Source organism: Festucalex cinctus, chromosome 18 (assembly GCF_051991245.1).
Source record: "Festucalex cinctus isolate MCC-2025b chromosome 18, RoL_Fcin_1.0, whole genome shotgun sequence".
Classification (NCBI taxonomy): domain Eukaryota; kingdom Metazoa; phylum Chordata; class Actinopteri; order Syngnathiformes; family Syngnathidae; genus Festucalex; species Festucalex cinctus.
Window position 1 is genome coordinate 9,586,492 of NC_135428.1, and position 15,984 is coordinate 9,602,475.

General features: G+C 30.6%; 1 protein-coding gene across 3 annotated transcripts in view; it reads left to right on the plus strand.

The window, feature by feature from the left end:
- LOC144006389 (uncharacterized) overlaps positions 1-15,984 on the plus strand; it is a 59,435-nt gene that overhangs the window by 5,367 nt on the left and 38,084 nt on the right. For all 3 annotated transcript variants that reach the window (XM_077505207.1, XM_077505206.1, XM_077505205.1), the window contains 11 exons: positions 29-61; positions 140-174; positions 262-380; positions 988-1,105; positions 1,184-1,561; positions 1,723-1,879; positions 1,972-2,136; positions 3,149-3,271; positions 3,490-3,535; positions 3,614-3,717; positions 3,821-3,945. In XM_077505207.1, coding sequence (XP_077361333.1) covers positions 29-61; positions 140-174; positions 262-380; positions 988-1,105; positions 1,184-1,561; positions 1,723-1,879; positions 1,972-2,136; positions 3,149-3,271; positions 3,490-3,535; positions 3,614-3,717; positions 3,821-3,945 — 1,403 coding nt within the window. The remainder of the gene's footprint in view (positions 1-28; positions 62-139; positions 175-261; positions 381-987; positions 1,106-1,183; positions 1,562-1,722; positions 1,880-1,971; positions 2,137-3,148; positions 3,272-3,489; positions 3,536-3,613; positions 3,718-3,820; positions 3,946-15,984) is intronic.

The following is a 15,984-nucleotide window of genomic DNA, read 5'->3' on the forward strand; positions in this document are numbered from 1 at the left end:
TTGTCACTGTTGACCTCTGTTTCAACAGATTTCTTTTTCCACCATTGCTTCTGAATACAAGGTAACCATCCACCATTTTAAAGTCCCAACAATATTTTGATGTTCTGGGAATTAAACAAAAACAATTGTTTCCACTCAGAATGCCACTGCGGTCTGTGCTCAATCCGGAACAAAGTGAGTCTCAGGAAATCATCACGTCACGTCCGCCGGAAGACAGATTGACTCACACGCGTGACTTTTTGATTCCTCTCGCCCTCAAAGTTGCAGCGTGATTTTACAGTTGGCCGACGAGGTTCCCGTCTGTGACGTGTCGGCAGCCCTAACGACTGCGTTTCAATCAGAGAAGGACATAACGTTTGACGGGAGAACGACAAGAGCAGGTGTGCAGCGGGATGACATAAAGTCAATTCAATTCAAAATTCAATTCAAATTTCATTCAATTTATTTCGTTATTTAAAAGAAAAAAGACATTAAAACGAGAGCTGGAGGCAAAGTTAAACACTGCTAATAAATACAATACATTTTGAGACCTCAATTTCACAAGTATAATATTTTTTTCCCCATTAAAACCCTGATGTATAAGATCTGACATGCATCGCACAGATAATCCATTAGAGGGCAGTATCACCCTGCTGATAGCTTTTCTTGGTACATTACAGAAACAGCTACACTTATTATTGGAAATACTAATATGTTTCAAATGTCTGTTTATAATTGTTTTTGGCAGTTATAAATGTATGAATTTAAAGCATTGTGTTCAAATGTATCAAATATGACACAAATCAAAAGTTATATGTGGAAGTATTTGTTTGTTTGTTCAAATGGACCAATAATACTCTATGTACAAAGAATCAGAATTTTCAATCATATACATTTAATGGTTCAGGCTTTATAGGGTTAATTTGATTGTTTTCCTCACTGTTCCAATGCTAATGCTATTAAACTTGCCTCTGTATTAATTTGTATTTCATCCTTTGATGCTTACAGTGATCTGTGGCCATGCAAATGTTAGTGACAATTTACTGGACTCTCAGTTGACATGGATTAACTCCGCCCTCCAGCATGCAGAGTTTTGCAAGATGCGTCTACTCCACCCCCAAAACTGGTCAGAACTTTTCTTATTCAGTTTCATAGCGATGACACTTTTTCATTTATCTAAATGTGTGTCCATTTGTGCTCAAAGTCAAACAGGACAAAATGTTTTGGTGCAGCTGAATGAGCAGTGTGCCTCATCAGCGTCAACCACAGCCAGCCCAAATGTGACGACCGCACAACTAAACTCCGCCTCCGGTAGCGCAATGTCATCCCCGGTGAACGCGACGTCGTCCCAGGATGTCATCACTGTCTCGCCTAATGACACGGAAAGTCGAGCCAACGTTCTTCTGGAGCTGAGCGCCGATGTGACCAGACTCAACTCCAGTCAGGTGGATCAGCTTGTGTCTCAACTGGAGGATTTGTTGTCGGGCCCCAATATCAGCTTGGCTCTGGCTAACATAACCGTCCACATCGTCAGCAACCTGATGGGTGCTTCTGCCGAAACACTGGCCAGCTCCTACATTAGGTTCATTTTATTTATTTTGTTTAATATATTTTTTTAAATATAAAAAAATGTCACTTTAATTGATTAATTGAATTTATTATTATTATTATTATTATTATTATTATTATTATTATTATTATTATTATTATTATTATTATTTTTAATATGTTTGTCTTGATCAGAATTATAAAGATTGTTGATACAGTGGGCCTGAAAGTGGTCCTCGAAGAAGAAACGGAAACTCTCCTGTCGCCAGCTTTGGCTGTTTCTGTCAAAGAAGTGGATGGAAGTAATTTCCAACAAGTCCTCTTCTCCATCTCCGACCCCAACAACGCTCAGGTGTGATGATAGTGTAGCTTTGTGAAAATTTCCAAAGACTTACAAAGCGTCTCCACGTAACATAAACGAATATTTATGGATGTGTGTCGAAGGTCCGAGTCGCTCCCAGGTTTGGAAGGAGTGCGAGGAACGAGTCGTCCGTCCCTCAGGGCTCCGTCACGCTGCCCGCCTCCCTCACGCAAAACCTCACCTTGGAGGAGCAGCAGCTGGCCACCAGAGTTCACTTCAACTTTTACCAGAAGAGCACTTTATTTCAGGTCACACCAGTGCATCATCTCAAAACATTTGAATTTTGTGGAAAGAGATGGAAATTCTTTACACATAGCGTAAACATATAACAATAACATAAGAAACAATCTAAATGATTTTAATGTAGAAATTATTTTGAAATTTGTCTTATATTCCTATATGTGTTCAATTAACCAATTTTTATTTTTTGAGTTGGAATACTGCAATAGTTCCACCTTAAAAAAAATATGTGTTCATAAAAAATTAGGCAGAGGCTTTACTTCTAAAAAAAAAAATATATATATATATATATTATAATATAATATATATATATATATATATATATATATATATATTATAATATATTCAATATTACTATTAAGCATACTCTAACATTGCAGAACATTAACACCACACTTAAATATTGAAACAAAAAAAAATAATCTACTGAAATAATGATTTGATTAAAATTTATTATTATTATTATTATTATTATTATTATTATTATTATTATTATTATCTGATTAATAATATGATATATAATTTATAATAAATAATAATAATAATATATAAATATAAAATAATAAATATAATATGTAATTATTATCATTAATTATTAAAGAATAAAAATAAAAACCTAAATAAATGACAGGGAAACAACAATTCTAAAATATTAAATGCAAATGTTATGTATCAAATGCAAAAGAAGTGTACTTAAAAAAAGTAAAAAAAAAAGTAAAAGTCTTTCGAGTTCCACTTCACGAACAACTAAACTACTAAAAATAATGTTTTTTTTTTTTTTTTAAGCAATTATCCAATGTATTGAAATGCACCTAATTAACATCTATGCTTGTGTATTAAAGACACAGAACATACTGTGACTAATAAAGGAAATCAATGAATGTACAATTTGATGAGAACATTTAAAACGTTTCATAAGTTTATCAATTCATTATAGGGATGCTTTATTAATATTATGAGGAGACTTCGAAATCAATCATTCTCACTGATTTGTATTGTATCTGTGTATCGTCCATGCAGGACAGATCATTAGGAACACGTCGACTGAACAGCGGGATCCTGGGAGCGAGTTTGGCAAACTTGACAGTCACAGGACTCCAGGACGAAGTTGTGATTCGCCTCAGGAACCTGGAACCCATTCCTGTGAGAGTTTTTGTTTTGTTCGGAGAAAATGTCATTTTTGTACTCATGTACAGTACGTAGTTGTGTTTACTTCTATCTTGACGCGGCATTAATGGAACCCATGCAAAGTTGCTCCAAAATGAAAACCTTACGTCAGCAAAATGAAGCCAGATGATGAACCTAAACAAGCTGTGTTTATTAACCAACCAATTTCACATTTTGTCCTCATTTAACTACAGGCTAATTATGTGGCTACATGCGTCTTCTGGGACTTTGTTTTAAATGGTGAGTTTTTCTTTTAATCATCTATTAGAACACATTGACTGCAATGTATATTATGTAATATAACTCTTTTACTGGTAGACAAATCCGGTGGCTGGAACACGAATGGCTGTTACGTCCGCAATAGCACAGACGACGTGACAGTTTGTGGTTGCAACCATCTCACCAGTTTCTCTATCCTGCTGGTAAGCTTTTCGTTTTGGGTGGGACAAGAAGCGTATAATGTTCAATGTTCATGTAGTGGTTCCAATGAATGAATGCAAAATCCGACTTTATAATCTCATCCAGGACCTCGCCAGGCAGCCTCTAACCAGTCGAGTGCACGCCACCATTTTGACCTTCATTACGTATATTGGCTGTGGGATCTCTGCCATTTTCCTGGCATTGACGCTCCTCACATACTTGGCCTTTGGGTGAGTCATGGGCCGTCAGGTGACCTGCAATTACAACCTTCATTTCAGTATATGTTTGATCAATTCTATTAATTGATTCGCTACAGCAGTGTCTAATTTCCCTAAGGGCCTTCAGAAACTATATAAGTAATGGGAGCATTTCTTTGACCAATCAGATTTTCTGATTCGCCTCAGTGGGGCACTAGCCCAATTTTTCCGTCGTTGTTGGTCAGGGACAGAGGCGTAGCTTGCCAACAGGCAAGGCAGGCAATTGCTTGGTGTCCCTTAGCCAGCAGGGGGCCCCCAGAGGGCCAATAGATTTGATACAAACAGCATATCATTCACATTCGCAGTGCAGCAATGACAACTGACCATCTCAAATTCCCTGAGTCAGGTGTTTTGTTTTGTTTTCCCTTACAAAAAACAAACAAACAGACAAACATGTATATATAGGAAGGTGTTTTTTTGTGTTAAAGTTAAAAAAAAAACAACAACAACCATTTATAGTAAAACTTTAATAAATAAATACATTAAAAAACAACCATGTTCTGTAAAGCATTTATTTATTTATTTATTTATTTATTTATTTATTTATTTATTTATTTATTGTTTGTTTGTTTGTTTGTTTGTTTGTTTAAAAGTAATCACCATGTATAGTAAGGCTTTTTTCTCTCTCTCAAAAAGACAATGTATAGTGAGGCTTTTATTATTTGAAAAAGTGACCAAAAAATGACCCTGTATACTAAGGCGTTTTTTTTTTTTAAACGACTATGTATCGTAAGGAGTTAGAAAAAAAAAACCCAACCATGTATACTAAGGCTTTTTTTTAAAAACAAAACAACAACAACAAAAAAAGACCATGTATACGAAGGCGTTTATTTTAAGAACGACCATGCATAAGGCGTTTAAAAAAACAAAAAAAACGACCTTATATAGTAAGGTGTTTTATTTTATTTTAAACGACCATGTATACAAGGGCATTTCTTTATTTTAAACAACCATTGTATAGTAAGGTATGTTTAAAAAATAAATAAAAAAGCCCATGTATAATAAGGCTTTTTTTTTCATTTGATTTTAAACATCCATGTATAGTGTTCGAGGCTCCGGCCTTCCTGGGTGGAGTTTATATGTTCTCCCCGTGCCCGCGTGGGTCTTCTCTGGGTACTCCGGTCTCCTCCCACATTCCAAAAACATGCATGGCAGGTTAATTGGGAGCTCCGAATTGTCCCTAGGTTTGCTTGTGAGTGTGGATGGTTGTTCGTCTCTGTGTGCCCTGCGATTGGCTGGCAACCAGTCCAGGGTGTCCCCCGCCTGCTGCCCAGAGCCAGCTGAGATAGGCGCCAGCACCCCCCGCGACCCTTGTGAGGAATAAGCGGTCAAGAAAATGGATGGATGGATGGATGGACCATGTATAGTAAGGCGTGTTTAAAAAACAAAACAAAAAAAAAACACGACCATATATACTAAGGTGTTTTTTTATTTTAAGAACGACCATGTATACTAAGGCATTTTTTAATTTTAAACAACCATTTATAGTAAGGTATGTTAAAAAAAAAAAAAAAAAAAAAACGTAGAAAGATTGACCATATATAGTAAGGCGTTTTTTTTTATTTTATTTTAAACAACCATGTATACTCACGTGGGTTTAAAAAAAAAAAAAAAAAAAGACCATGTATAATAAGGCGTATTTAAAAAAAAACAAAAAACGAGCATGTATACAAGGCTTTTTTAAATTTTAAAAACGACCATAGTAAGACATTTATTTATTTTTTATTTTTTTAAACAAACATGGCGTAATGTGTTTTTCTTTTTTTTTTTTTTATGGCGTTTTTTGTTTTTTTTAAAAAAACGACCATGTATAGTAAGGCGTTTTTTTTTTTTTTTTTTTTTTTTTTCCAAACGACCATGTATATAGTACGGCGTTTAAAAAAAAAAAAAAAAAAAAAAAAACGACCATGTATAGTAAGGCGTTTTTTTTTTGTTTTTGTTTTTTTTTCAAACGACCATGTATAGTATAGCGTTTTGTTTTTTGTTTTTTTAAAACGACCATGTATAGTAAGACGTTTTTTTTTTGTTTTTTTTTATTTCAACGACCATGTATAGTAAGGCTTTTTAAAAAAAAACAAAAAAAAAACGACCATGCATAGTCAGGCGTTTTTTTTGTTTTTTTTGTTTTTGTTTTCAAAAGACTATAGTATGGCGTTTTTTTGTTTTTTTTTTAAAAACAAAAACAAAAAAAAACGACCATGTATAGTAAGGTGGTTTTTTTTTTATTTATTATTATTTTATTTGAAATGACCATGTATAATAAGGAGTTAAAAAAAAACAAAAAAAAAAAAACGACCATGTATACTAAGGCGTTTTTTTAAATTTTTTTTATTATTATTATTTTATTTGAAATGACCATGTATAGTAAGGCGTTAAAAAAAAAAAAAAACGACCATGTGTAGTGAGCCATTTTTTATTTATTTTTTTCAAACGACCATGTATAGTATGGCGTTTTTTTTTTGTTTTGTTTTTTAAACAACCATGTATAGTATGGCATTTAAAAAAAACAAAAAACAACCTTTTTTTTTTTTTTTTTCAAACGACCATGTATAGTATGGCGTTTTTTTTTTTTTTAAACACGACCATGTATAGTATGGCATTTAAAAAAAAACAAAAAACGACCATATATAGTAAGCCGTTTTTTTTTTTTTTTTTTTTTTTTTTCTCAAAAGACCATGTATAGTATGGCGTTTTTTGTTTTTTTTAAAAAAAAAACGACCATGTATAGTAAGGCGTTTTTTTTTTTTTTTTCAAACGACCATGGCGTTTTATTTTTAAAAAACGACCATGTATAGTATGGCATTTAAAAAAAACAAAAAACAACCTTTTTTTTTTTTTTTTTTTTAAAACAACCATGTATAGTATGGCGTTTTTTTTTATTTATATATTTTTTTTTAAAAACCGACCATGTATGGTCAGGCGTTTTTTTTTTTTTCTTTGGTTTTTCAAATACCTGCTCAGTGGTCTCGTGGTAGAGTGTCCACCCCGAGAATGGGAGATCGTGGGTTCAATCCCCCGGCCGGCTCACACCAAGGGCTATGAAAATAAACGACCATGGATATAGTAAGCCGTTACTTTAAAAAAAAACAAAAAAAAACGACCATGTATTGTAAGGCCTTTTTTTTTCAAACGACCATGTATAGTAAGGCGTTTTTTTGTTTAAAAAAAAACGACCATGAATAGTAAGGAGTTTTTATTTATTTATTTATTTTTTTTATTTATTTTTTTTATTTCAACGGTCATGTAGAGTAAGGCGTTTTTTTTTGTTTTTTTTTTAAACGACCATGTATAGTATGGCGTTTTTTTGTTGTTGTTTTTTTAAAAACGACCATGTATAGGCGTTTTTTTTGTTTTTGTTGTTTTTTTTGTTTTTTTTCAAACGACGATGTATAGTATGGCGTTTTTAAAAACAACAACAACAACAAAAAAATGACCATGTATAGTATGGCGGGTTTTTTTTTTTTTAACACGACCATGTATAGTATGGCATTTAAAAAAAAACAAAAAACGACCATATATAGTAAGCCGTTTTTTTTTTTTTAAACGACCATGGATAGTATGGCGTTTTTTGTTTGTTTTTTTTTGTTTTTTTTTTCTCAAAAGACCATGTATAGTATGGCGTTTTTTGTTTTAAAAAAAAAAAAAAAACGACCATGTATAGTAAGGCGTTTTTTTTTTTTTTTTTCAAACGACCATGGCGTTTTATTTTTAAAAAACGACCATGTATAGTATGGCATTTAAAAAAAACAAAAAACAACCTTTTTTTTTTTTTTTTTTTAAACAACCATGTATAGTAAGGCGCTATTTATTTATTTATTTTTTAAACGACCATGTATAGTACGCCGTTTTTTTTTTTTTTTTTAAACGGCCATGTATAGTAAGGCGTTTTTTTTTTTTTTTGTTTTTGTTTTTTTGTTTTTCAAACGACCATGTATAGTATGGCGTTTTTTTTTGTTTTTTTTTTTGTTTTTCAAACGACCATGTATAGTAAGGTGTTTTTTTTTTGTTGTTTTTTTTTCAAACGACCATGTATAGTAAGGCGTTTTTTTTTTTTTTTTTTTTTTTTTTTTCAAACGACCATGTATAGTATGGCATTTAAAAAAAACGAAAAAAAACGACCATGTATGGCAAGGCGTTTTTTTTTTTTTTTTTTAAAACCGACCATGTATGGTCAGGCGTTTTTTATTGTTTCTTTGGTTTTTCAAAGACCTGCTCAGTGGGCTAGTGGTAGAGTGTCCACCCCGAGAATGGGAGATCGTGGGTTCAATCCCCCCGGCCGGGTCACACAAAGGACGACCATGCATAGTCAGGTGTTTTTTTTGTTTTTTTTGTTTTTGTTTTCAAAAGACTATAGTATGGCGTTTTTTTGTTTTTTTTTTAAAAACAAAAACAAAAAAAAACGACCATGTATAGTAAGGTGGGTTTTTTTTTATTTATTATTATTTTATTTGAAATGACCATGTATAATAAGGAGTTAAAAAAAAAAAAAAAAAAAAACGACCATGTATACTAAGGCGTTTTTAAAAAAAATTTTTTTATTATTATTATTTTATTTGAAATGACCATGTATAGTAAGGCGTTAAAAAAAAAAAAAAACGACCATGTGTAGTAAGCCATTTTTTATTTATTTTTTTCAAACGACCATGTATAGTATGGCGTTTTTTTTTTTTTTAAACACGACCATGTATAGTATGGCATTTAAAAAAAAACAAAAAACGAACATATATAGTAAGCCGTTTTTTTTTTTTTAAACGACCATAGATAGTATGGCGGTTTTTTTTTTTTTTTTTTTTTTGTTTTTTTCTCAAAAGACCATGTATAGTATGGCGTTTTTTGTTTTTAAAAAAAAAAAAACGACCATTTTTTTTTTTCAAACGACCATGGCGTTTTATTTTTAAAAAACGACCATGTATAGTATGGCATTTAAAAAAAACAAAAAACAACCTTTTTTTTTTTTTTTTTTTAAACAACCATGTATAGTAAGGCGCTATTTATTTATTTATTTTTTAAACGACCATGTATAGTACGCCGTTTTTTTTTTTTTTTTTAAACGGCCATGTATAGTAAGGCGTTTTTTGTTTTTTTTGTTTTTGTTTTTTTGTTTTTCAAACGACCATGTATAGTATGGCGTTTTTTTTTGTTTTTTTTTTTGTTTTTCAAACGACCATGTATAGTAAGGTGTTTTTTTTTTGTTGTTTTTTTTTCAAACGACCATGTATAGTAAGGCGTTTTTTTTTTTTTTTTTTTTTTTTTTTTCAAACGACCATGTATAGTATGGCATTTAAAAAAAAAGAAAAAAAACGACCATGTATGGTAAGGCGTTTTTTTTTTTTTTTTTTAAAACCGACCATGTATGGTCAGGCGTTTTTTATTGTTTCTTTGGTTTTTCAAAGACCTGCTCAGTGGGCTAGTGGTAGAGTGTCCACCCCGAGAATGGGAGATCGTGGGTTCAATCCCCCCGGCCGGGTCACACAAAGGACGACCATGCATAGTCAGGTGTTTTTTTTGTTTTTTTTGTTTTTGTTTTCAAAAGACTATAGTATGGCGTTTTTTTGTTTTTTTTTTAAAAACAAAAACAAAAAAAAACGACCATGTATAGTAAGGTGGGTTTTTTTTTATTTATTATTATTTTATTTGAAATGACCATGTATAATAAGGAGTTAAAAAAAAAAAAAAAAAAAACGACCATGTATACTAAGGCGTTTTTAAAAAAAATTTTTTTATTATTATTATTTTATTTGAAATGACCATGTATAGTAAGGCGTTAAAAAAAAAAAAAAACGACCATGTGTAGTAAGCCATTTATTATTTATTTTTTTCAAACGACCATGTATAGTATGGCGTTTTTTTTTTTTTTAAACACGACCATGTATAGTATGGCATTTAAAAAAAAACAAAAAACGACCATATATAGTAAGCCGTTTTTTTTTTTTTAAACGACCATGGATAGTATGGCGTTTTTTGTTTTTTTTTGTTTTTGTTTTTTTCTCAAAAGACCATGTATAGTATGGCGTTTTTTGTTTTTAAAAAAAAAAAACGACCATTTTTTTTTTTCAAACGACCATGGCGTTTTATTTTTAAAAAACGACCATGTATAGTATGGCATTTAAAAAAAACAAAAAACAACCTTTTTTTTTTTTTTTTTTTAAACAACCATGTATAGTAAGGCGCTATTTATTTATTTATTTTTTAAACGACCATGTATAGTACGCCGTTTTTTTTTTTTTTTTAAAACGACCATGTATAGTAAGGCGTTTTTTTTTGTTTTTGTTTTTGTTTTTGTTTTTTTGTTTTTCAAACGACGATGTACAGTAAGGCGTTTTTTTTTTATTTTTTATTTTTATTTCATCGGCCATGTATAGTAAAGCGTTTTTTTTTGTTTTGTTTTTTAAAAAACGACCATGTATAGTCAGGCGTTTTTTTTTGTTTGTTTGTTTTTTTGTTTTTTTCAAACGACCATGTATAGTATGCCGTTTAAAAAAAAAAAAAAAAAAAAAAAAAGAACGACCATGTATAGTATGGCGTTTTTTTTTTTTTTTTTTTAAAAACGACCATGTATACTAAGGCGTTTATTTTTATTTTTTGTTTGTTTTTTTTATTTTATTTTAACGACCATGTATAGTAAGGCGTTATTGTTTTTTAAAAAAACGACCATGTATAGTCAGGCGTTTTTTTCGTTTTGTTGTTGTTTTTTTTTTTTTTCAAACGACCATGTATAGTATGGCGTTTAAAAAAAACAAAAAAAAAACAAAAAACGACCATGTATAGTAAGGTGTTTTTTTTTTTATTATTATTTTATTTGAATTACCATGTATAATAAGGAGTAAAAAAAAAACGAAAAAAAACAACAACAAAAAACGACCATCTATACTAAGGCGTTTTTTTTTTTTTTTTTTTTTTTTTTTTTCAAACGACCATGTATAGTAAGGCGTTTTTTTGTTTAAAAAAAAAACGACCATGAATAGTAAGGAGTTTTTATTTATTTATTTTTTTTATTTATTTTTTTTATTTCAACCGTCATGTAGAGTAAGGCGTTTTTTTTTTGTTTTTTTTTTAAACGACCATGTATAGTATGGCGTTTTTTTTGTTGTTTTTTTTTAAAAACGACCATGTATAGGCGTTTTTGTTGTTTTTTTTGGTTTTTTTCAAACGACGATGTATATAGTATGGCGTTTTTAAAAACAACAACAACAACAAAAAAATGACCATGTATAGTAAGGCATTTTTTTTTTTTTTGTGTTTTCAAACGACCATGTATAGTATGGCGTTTTAAAAAAAACAAAAGAAACAAAAAACGACCATGTATAGTATGGCGTTTTTGTTTCTGTTTTTTTAAAAACGACCATGTATAGTAAGGCGTTTTTGTTTTTTAAAAAAACGACCATGTATAGTCAGGCGTTTTTTATTTTTTTATTTTTATTTTTATTTTTTCAAACGACCATGTATAGTATGGCGTTTTAAAAAAAACAAAAACGACCATGTATAGTAAGGCGTTTTCTTTTTTTTAAAAACGACCATGTATACTAAGGCGTTTTTTTTTTTTTTTTTTTTCAAACGACCATGTATAGTATGGCGTTTTTTTTGTTTTTTGTTTTTTTAAAACCGACCATTTATGGTCAGGCGTTTTTTTTTGTTTCTTTGGTTTTTCAAAGACCTGCTCAGTGGTCTAGTGGTAGAGTGTCCACCCCGAGAATGGGAGATCGTGGGTTCAATCCCCCGGCTGGGTCACACAAAGGACTATGAAAATAAACGACCATGGATATAGTAAGCTGTTATTTTTTATTTAAAAAAAAACGACCATGAAAAGTAAGGCCTTTTTTTTTTCAAACGACCATGTATAGTATGCCGTTTTTTTTTTTTTTTTTAAAACGACCATGTATAGTGTGGCATTTTTTTTTTTTTTTTTTAAAACGACCATGTATACTAAGGCGTCTTTTTTTTTTTTTTTTCAAACGACCATGTATAGTATGATGTTTTCTTTTTTAAAAAAACGACCATGTATAGTATGCCGTTTTTTTTTTGTTTTTGTTTTTTTTAAACGACCATGTATAGTAAGGCGTTTTTTTTGTTTTTTTTCAAACGACCATGTATAGTATGGCGTTTTCTTTTTTTAAAAAACGACCATGTATAGTATGCCGTTTTGTTTTTTTTTTTTTTTTTTTTAAACGACCATGTATAGTAAGGCTTTTTTTTTTTTTTTTTTTTTTTTTTGTTTTTCAAACGACCATGTATAGTATGGCGTTTTTTTTTATTTTTTATTTTTTTTTAAAAACCGACCATGTATGGTCAGGCGTTTTTTTTTTTTTTCTTTGGTTTTTCAAATACCTGCTCAGTGGTCTCGTGGTAGAGTGTCCACCCCGAGAATGGGAGATCGTGGGTTCAATCCCCCGGCCGGGTCACACAAAGGACTATGAAAATAAACGACCATGGATATAGTAAGCCGTTACTTTAAAAAAAAACAAAAAAAAACGACCATGTATTGTAAGGCCGTTTTTTTTCAAACGACCATGTATAGTAAGGCGTTTTTTTGTTTAAAAAAAAAACGACCATGAATAGTAAGGAGTTTTTATTTATTTATTTATTTTTTTAATTTATTTTTTTTATTTCAACGGTCATGTAGAGTAAGGCGTTTTTTTTTTTTTTTTTGTTTTTTTTTTTTTTTTTTTTCAAACGACCATGTATAGTATGGCGTTTTTTTTTGTTTTGTTTTTTTAAAACCGACCATTTATGGTCAGGCGTTTTTTTTTGTTTTTTTGGTTTTTCAAAGACCTGCTCAGTGGTCTAGTGGTAGAGTGTCCACCCCGAGAATGGGAGATCGTGGGTTCAATCCCCCGGCTGGGTCACACAAAGGGCTATGAAAATAAACGACCATGGATATAGTAAGCTGTTATTTTTTATTTAAAAAAAAACGACCATGAAAAGTAAGGCCTTTTTTTTTCAAACGACCATGTATAGTATGCCGTTTTTTTTTTTTTTTAAACGACCATGTATAGTAAGGCGTGTTTTTGTTTTTGTTTTGTTTTTCAAATGACCATGTATAGTGTGGCATTTTTTTTTTTTTTTTTAAAACCGACCATGTATGGTCAGGCGTTTTTTTTTTTTCTTTGGTTTTTCAAATACCTGCTCAGTGGTCTCGTGGTAGAGTGTCCACCCCGAGAATGGGAGATCGTGGGTTCAATCCCCCGGCCGGCTCACACCAAGGGCTATGAAAATAAACGACCATGGATATAGTAAGCCGTTACTTTAAAAAAAAACAAAAAAAAAACGACCATGTATTGTAAGGCCTTTTTTTTTCAAACGACCATGTATAGTAAGGCGTTTTTTTGTTTAAAAAAAAAACGACCATGAATAGTAAGGAGTTTTTATTTATTTATTTATTTTTTTAATTTATTTTTTTTATTTCAACGGTCATGTAGAGTAAGGCGTTTTTTTTTTGTTTGTTTTTTAAACGACCATGTATAGTATGGCGGTTTTTTTTTTTGGTTTTTTTTAAAAACGACCATGTATAGGCGTTTTTTTTGTTTTTGTTGTTTTTTTTGTTTTTTTTCAAACGACGATGTATAGTATGGCGTTTTTAAAAACAACAACAAAAAAAAAAAAATGACCATGTATAGTAAGGCATTTTTTTTTTTGTGTGTGTTTTCAAACGACCATGTATAGTATGGCGTTTTAAAAAAAACAAAAAAAACAAAAAACGACCATGTATAGTATGGCGTTTTTGTTTCTGTTTTTTTAAAAACGACCATGTATAGTAAGGCGTTTTTGTTTTTTAAAAAAACGACCATGTATAGTCAGGCGTTTTTTATTTTTTTATTTTTATTTTATTTTTTTCAAACGACCATGTATAGTATGGCGTTTTAAAAAAAAAAAAACGACCATGTATAGTAAGGCGTTTTCTTTTTTTAAAAAACGACCATGTATACTAAGGCGTTTTTTTTTTTTTTTTTTTTTTTTCAAACGACCATGTATAGTATGGCGTTTTTTTTTGTTTTGTTTTTTTTTTTTTTTCAAACGACCATGTATAGTATGGCGTTTTTTTTTGTTTTGTTTTTTTAAAACCGACCATTTATGGTCAGGCGTTTTTTTTTGTTTTTTTGGTTTTTCAAAGACCTGCTCAGTGGTCTAGTGGTAGAGTGTCCACCCCGAGAATGGGAGATCGTGGGTTCAATCCCCCGGCTGGGTCACACAAAGGGCTATGAAAATAAACGACCATGGATATAGTAAGCTGTTATTTTTTATTTTAAAAAAAACGACCATGAAAAGTAAGGCCTTTTTTTTTCAAACGACCATGTATAGTATGCCGTTTTTTTTTTTTTTTAAACGACCATGTATAGTAAGGCGTGTTTTTGTTTTTGTTTTGTTTTTCAAATGACCATGTATAGTGTGGCATTTTTTTTTTTTTTTTTTTAAACCGACCATGTATGGTCAGGCGTTTTTTTTTTTTCTTTGGTTTTTCAAATACCTGCTCAGTGGTCTCGTGGTAGAGTGTCCACCCCGAGAATGGGAGATCGTGGGTTCAATCCCCCGGCCGGCTCACACCAAGGGCTATGAAAATAAACGACCATGGATATAGTAAGCCGTTACTTTAAAAAAAAACAAAAAAAAAACGACCATGTATTGTAAGGCCTTTTTTTTTCAAACGACCATGTATAGTAAGGCGTTTTTTTGTTTAAAAAAAAAACGACCATGAATAGTAAGGAGTTTTTATTTATTTATTTATTTTTTTAATTTATTTTTTTTATTTCAACGGTCATGTAGAGTAAGGCGTTTTTTTTTTTTTTTTTTTTTAAACGACCATGTATAGTATGGCGGTTTTTTTTTTTGGTTTTTTTTAAAAACGACCATGTATAGGCGTTTTTTTTGTTTTTGTTGTTTTTTTTGTTTTTTTTCAAACGACGATGTATAGTATGGCGTTTTTAAAAACAACAACAACAAAAAAAAAATGACCATGTATAGTAAGGCATTTTTTTTTTTGTGTGTGTTTTCAAACGACCATGTATAGTATGGCGTTTTAAAAAAAACAAAAAAAACAAAAAACGACCATGTATAGTATGGCGTTTTTGTTTCTGTTTTTTTAAAAACGACCATGTATAGTAAGGCGTTTTTGTTTTTTAAAAAAACGACCATGTATAGTCAGGCGTTTTTTATTTTTTTATTTTTATTTTATTTTTTTCAAACGACCATGTATAGTATGGCGTTTTAAAAAAAAAAAAAACGACCATGTATAGTAAGGCGTTTTCTTTTTTTAAAAAACGACCATGTATACTAAGGCGTTTTTTTTTTTTTTTTTTTTTTTTTCAAACGACCATGTATAGTATGGCGTTTTTTTTTTGTTTTTTTTTTTTTTTTTTTTCAAACGACCATGTATAGTATGGCGTTTTTTTTTGTTTTGTTTTTTTAAAACCGACCATTTATGGTCAGGCGTTTTTTTTTGTTTTTTTGGTTTTTCAAAGACCTGCTCAGTGGTCTAGTGGTAGAGTGTCCACCCCGAGAATGGGAGATCGTGGGTTCAATCCCCCGGCTGGGTCACACAAAGGACTATGAAAATAAACGACCATGGATATAGTAAGCTGTTATTTTTTATTTAAAAAAAAACGACCATGAAAAGTAAGGCCTTTTTTTTTCAAACGACCATGTATAGTATGCCGTTTTTTTTTTTTTTTTTTGTTTTTCAAATGACCATGTATAGTGTGGCATTTTTTTTTTTTTTTTTTTAAACGACCATGTATACTAAGGCGTCTTTTTTTTTTTTTTCAAACGACCATGTATAGTATGATGTTTTCTTTTTTTAAAAAAACGACCATGTATAGTATGCCGTTTTTTTTTTTGTTTTTTTTTTAAACGACCATGTATAGTAAGGCGTTTTTTTTTTTTTTGTTTTTTTTTAAAAACGACCATGTATAGGCGTTTTTTTTGTTTTTGTTGTTTTTTTTGTTTTTTTTCAAACGACGATGTATAGTATGGCGTTTTTAAAAACAACAACAACAAAAAAAAAATGACCATGTATAGTAA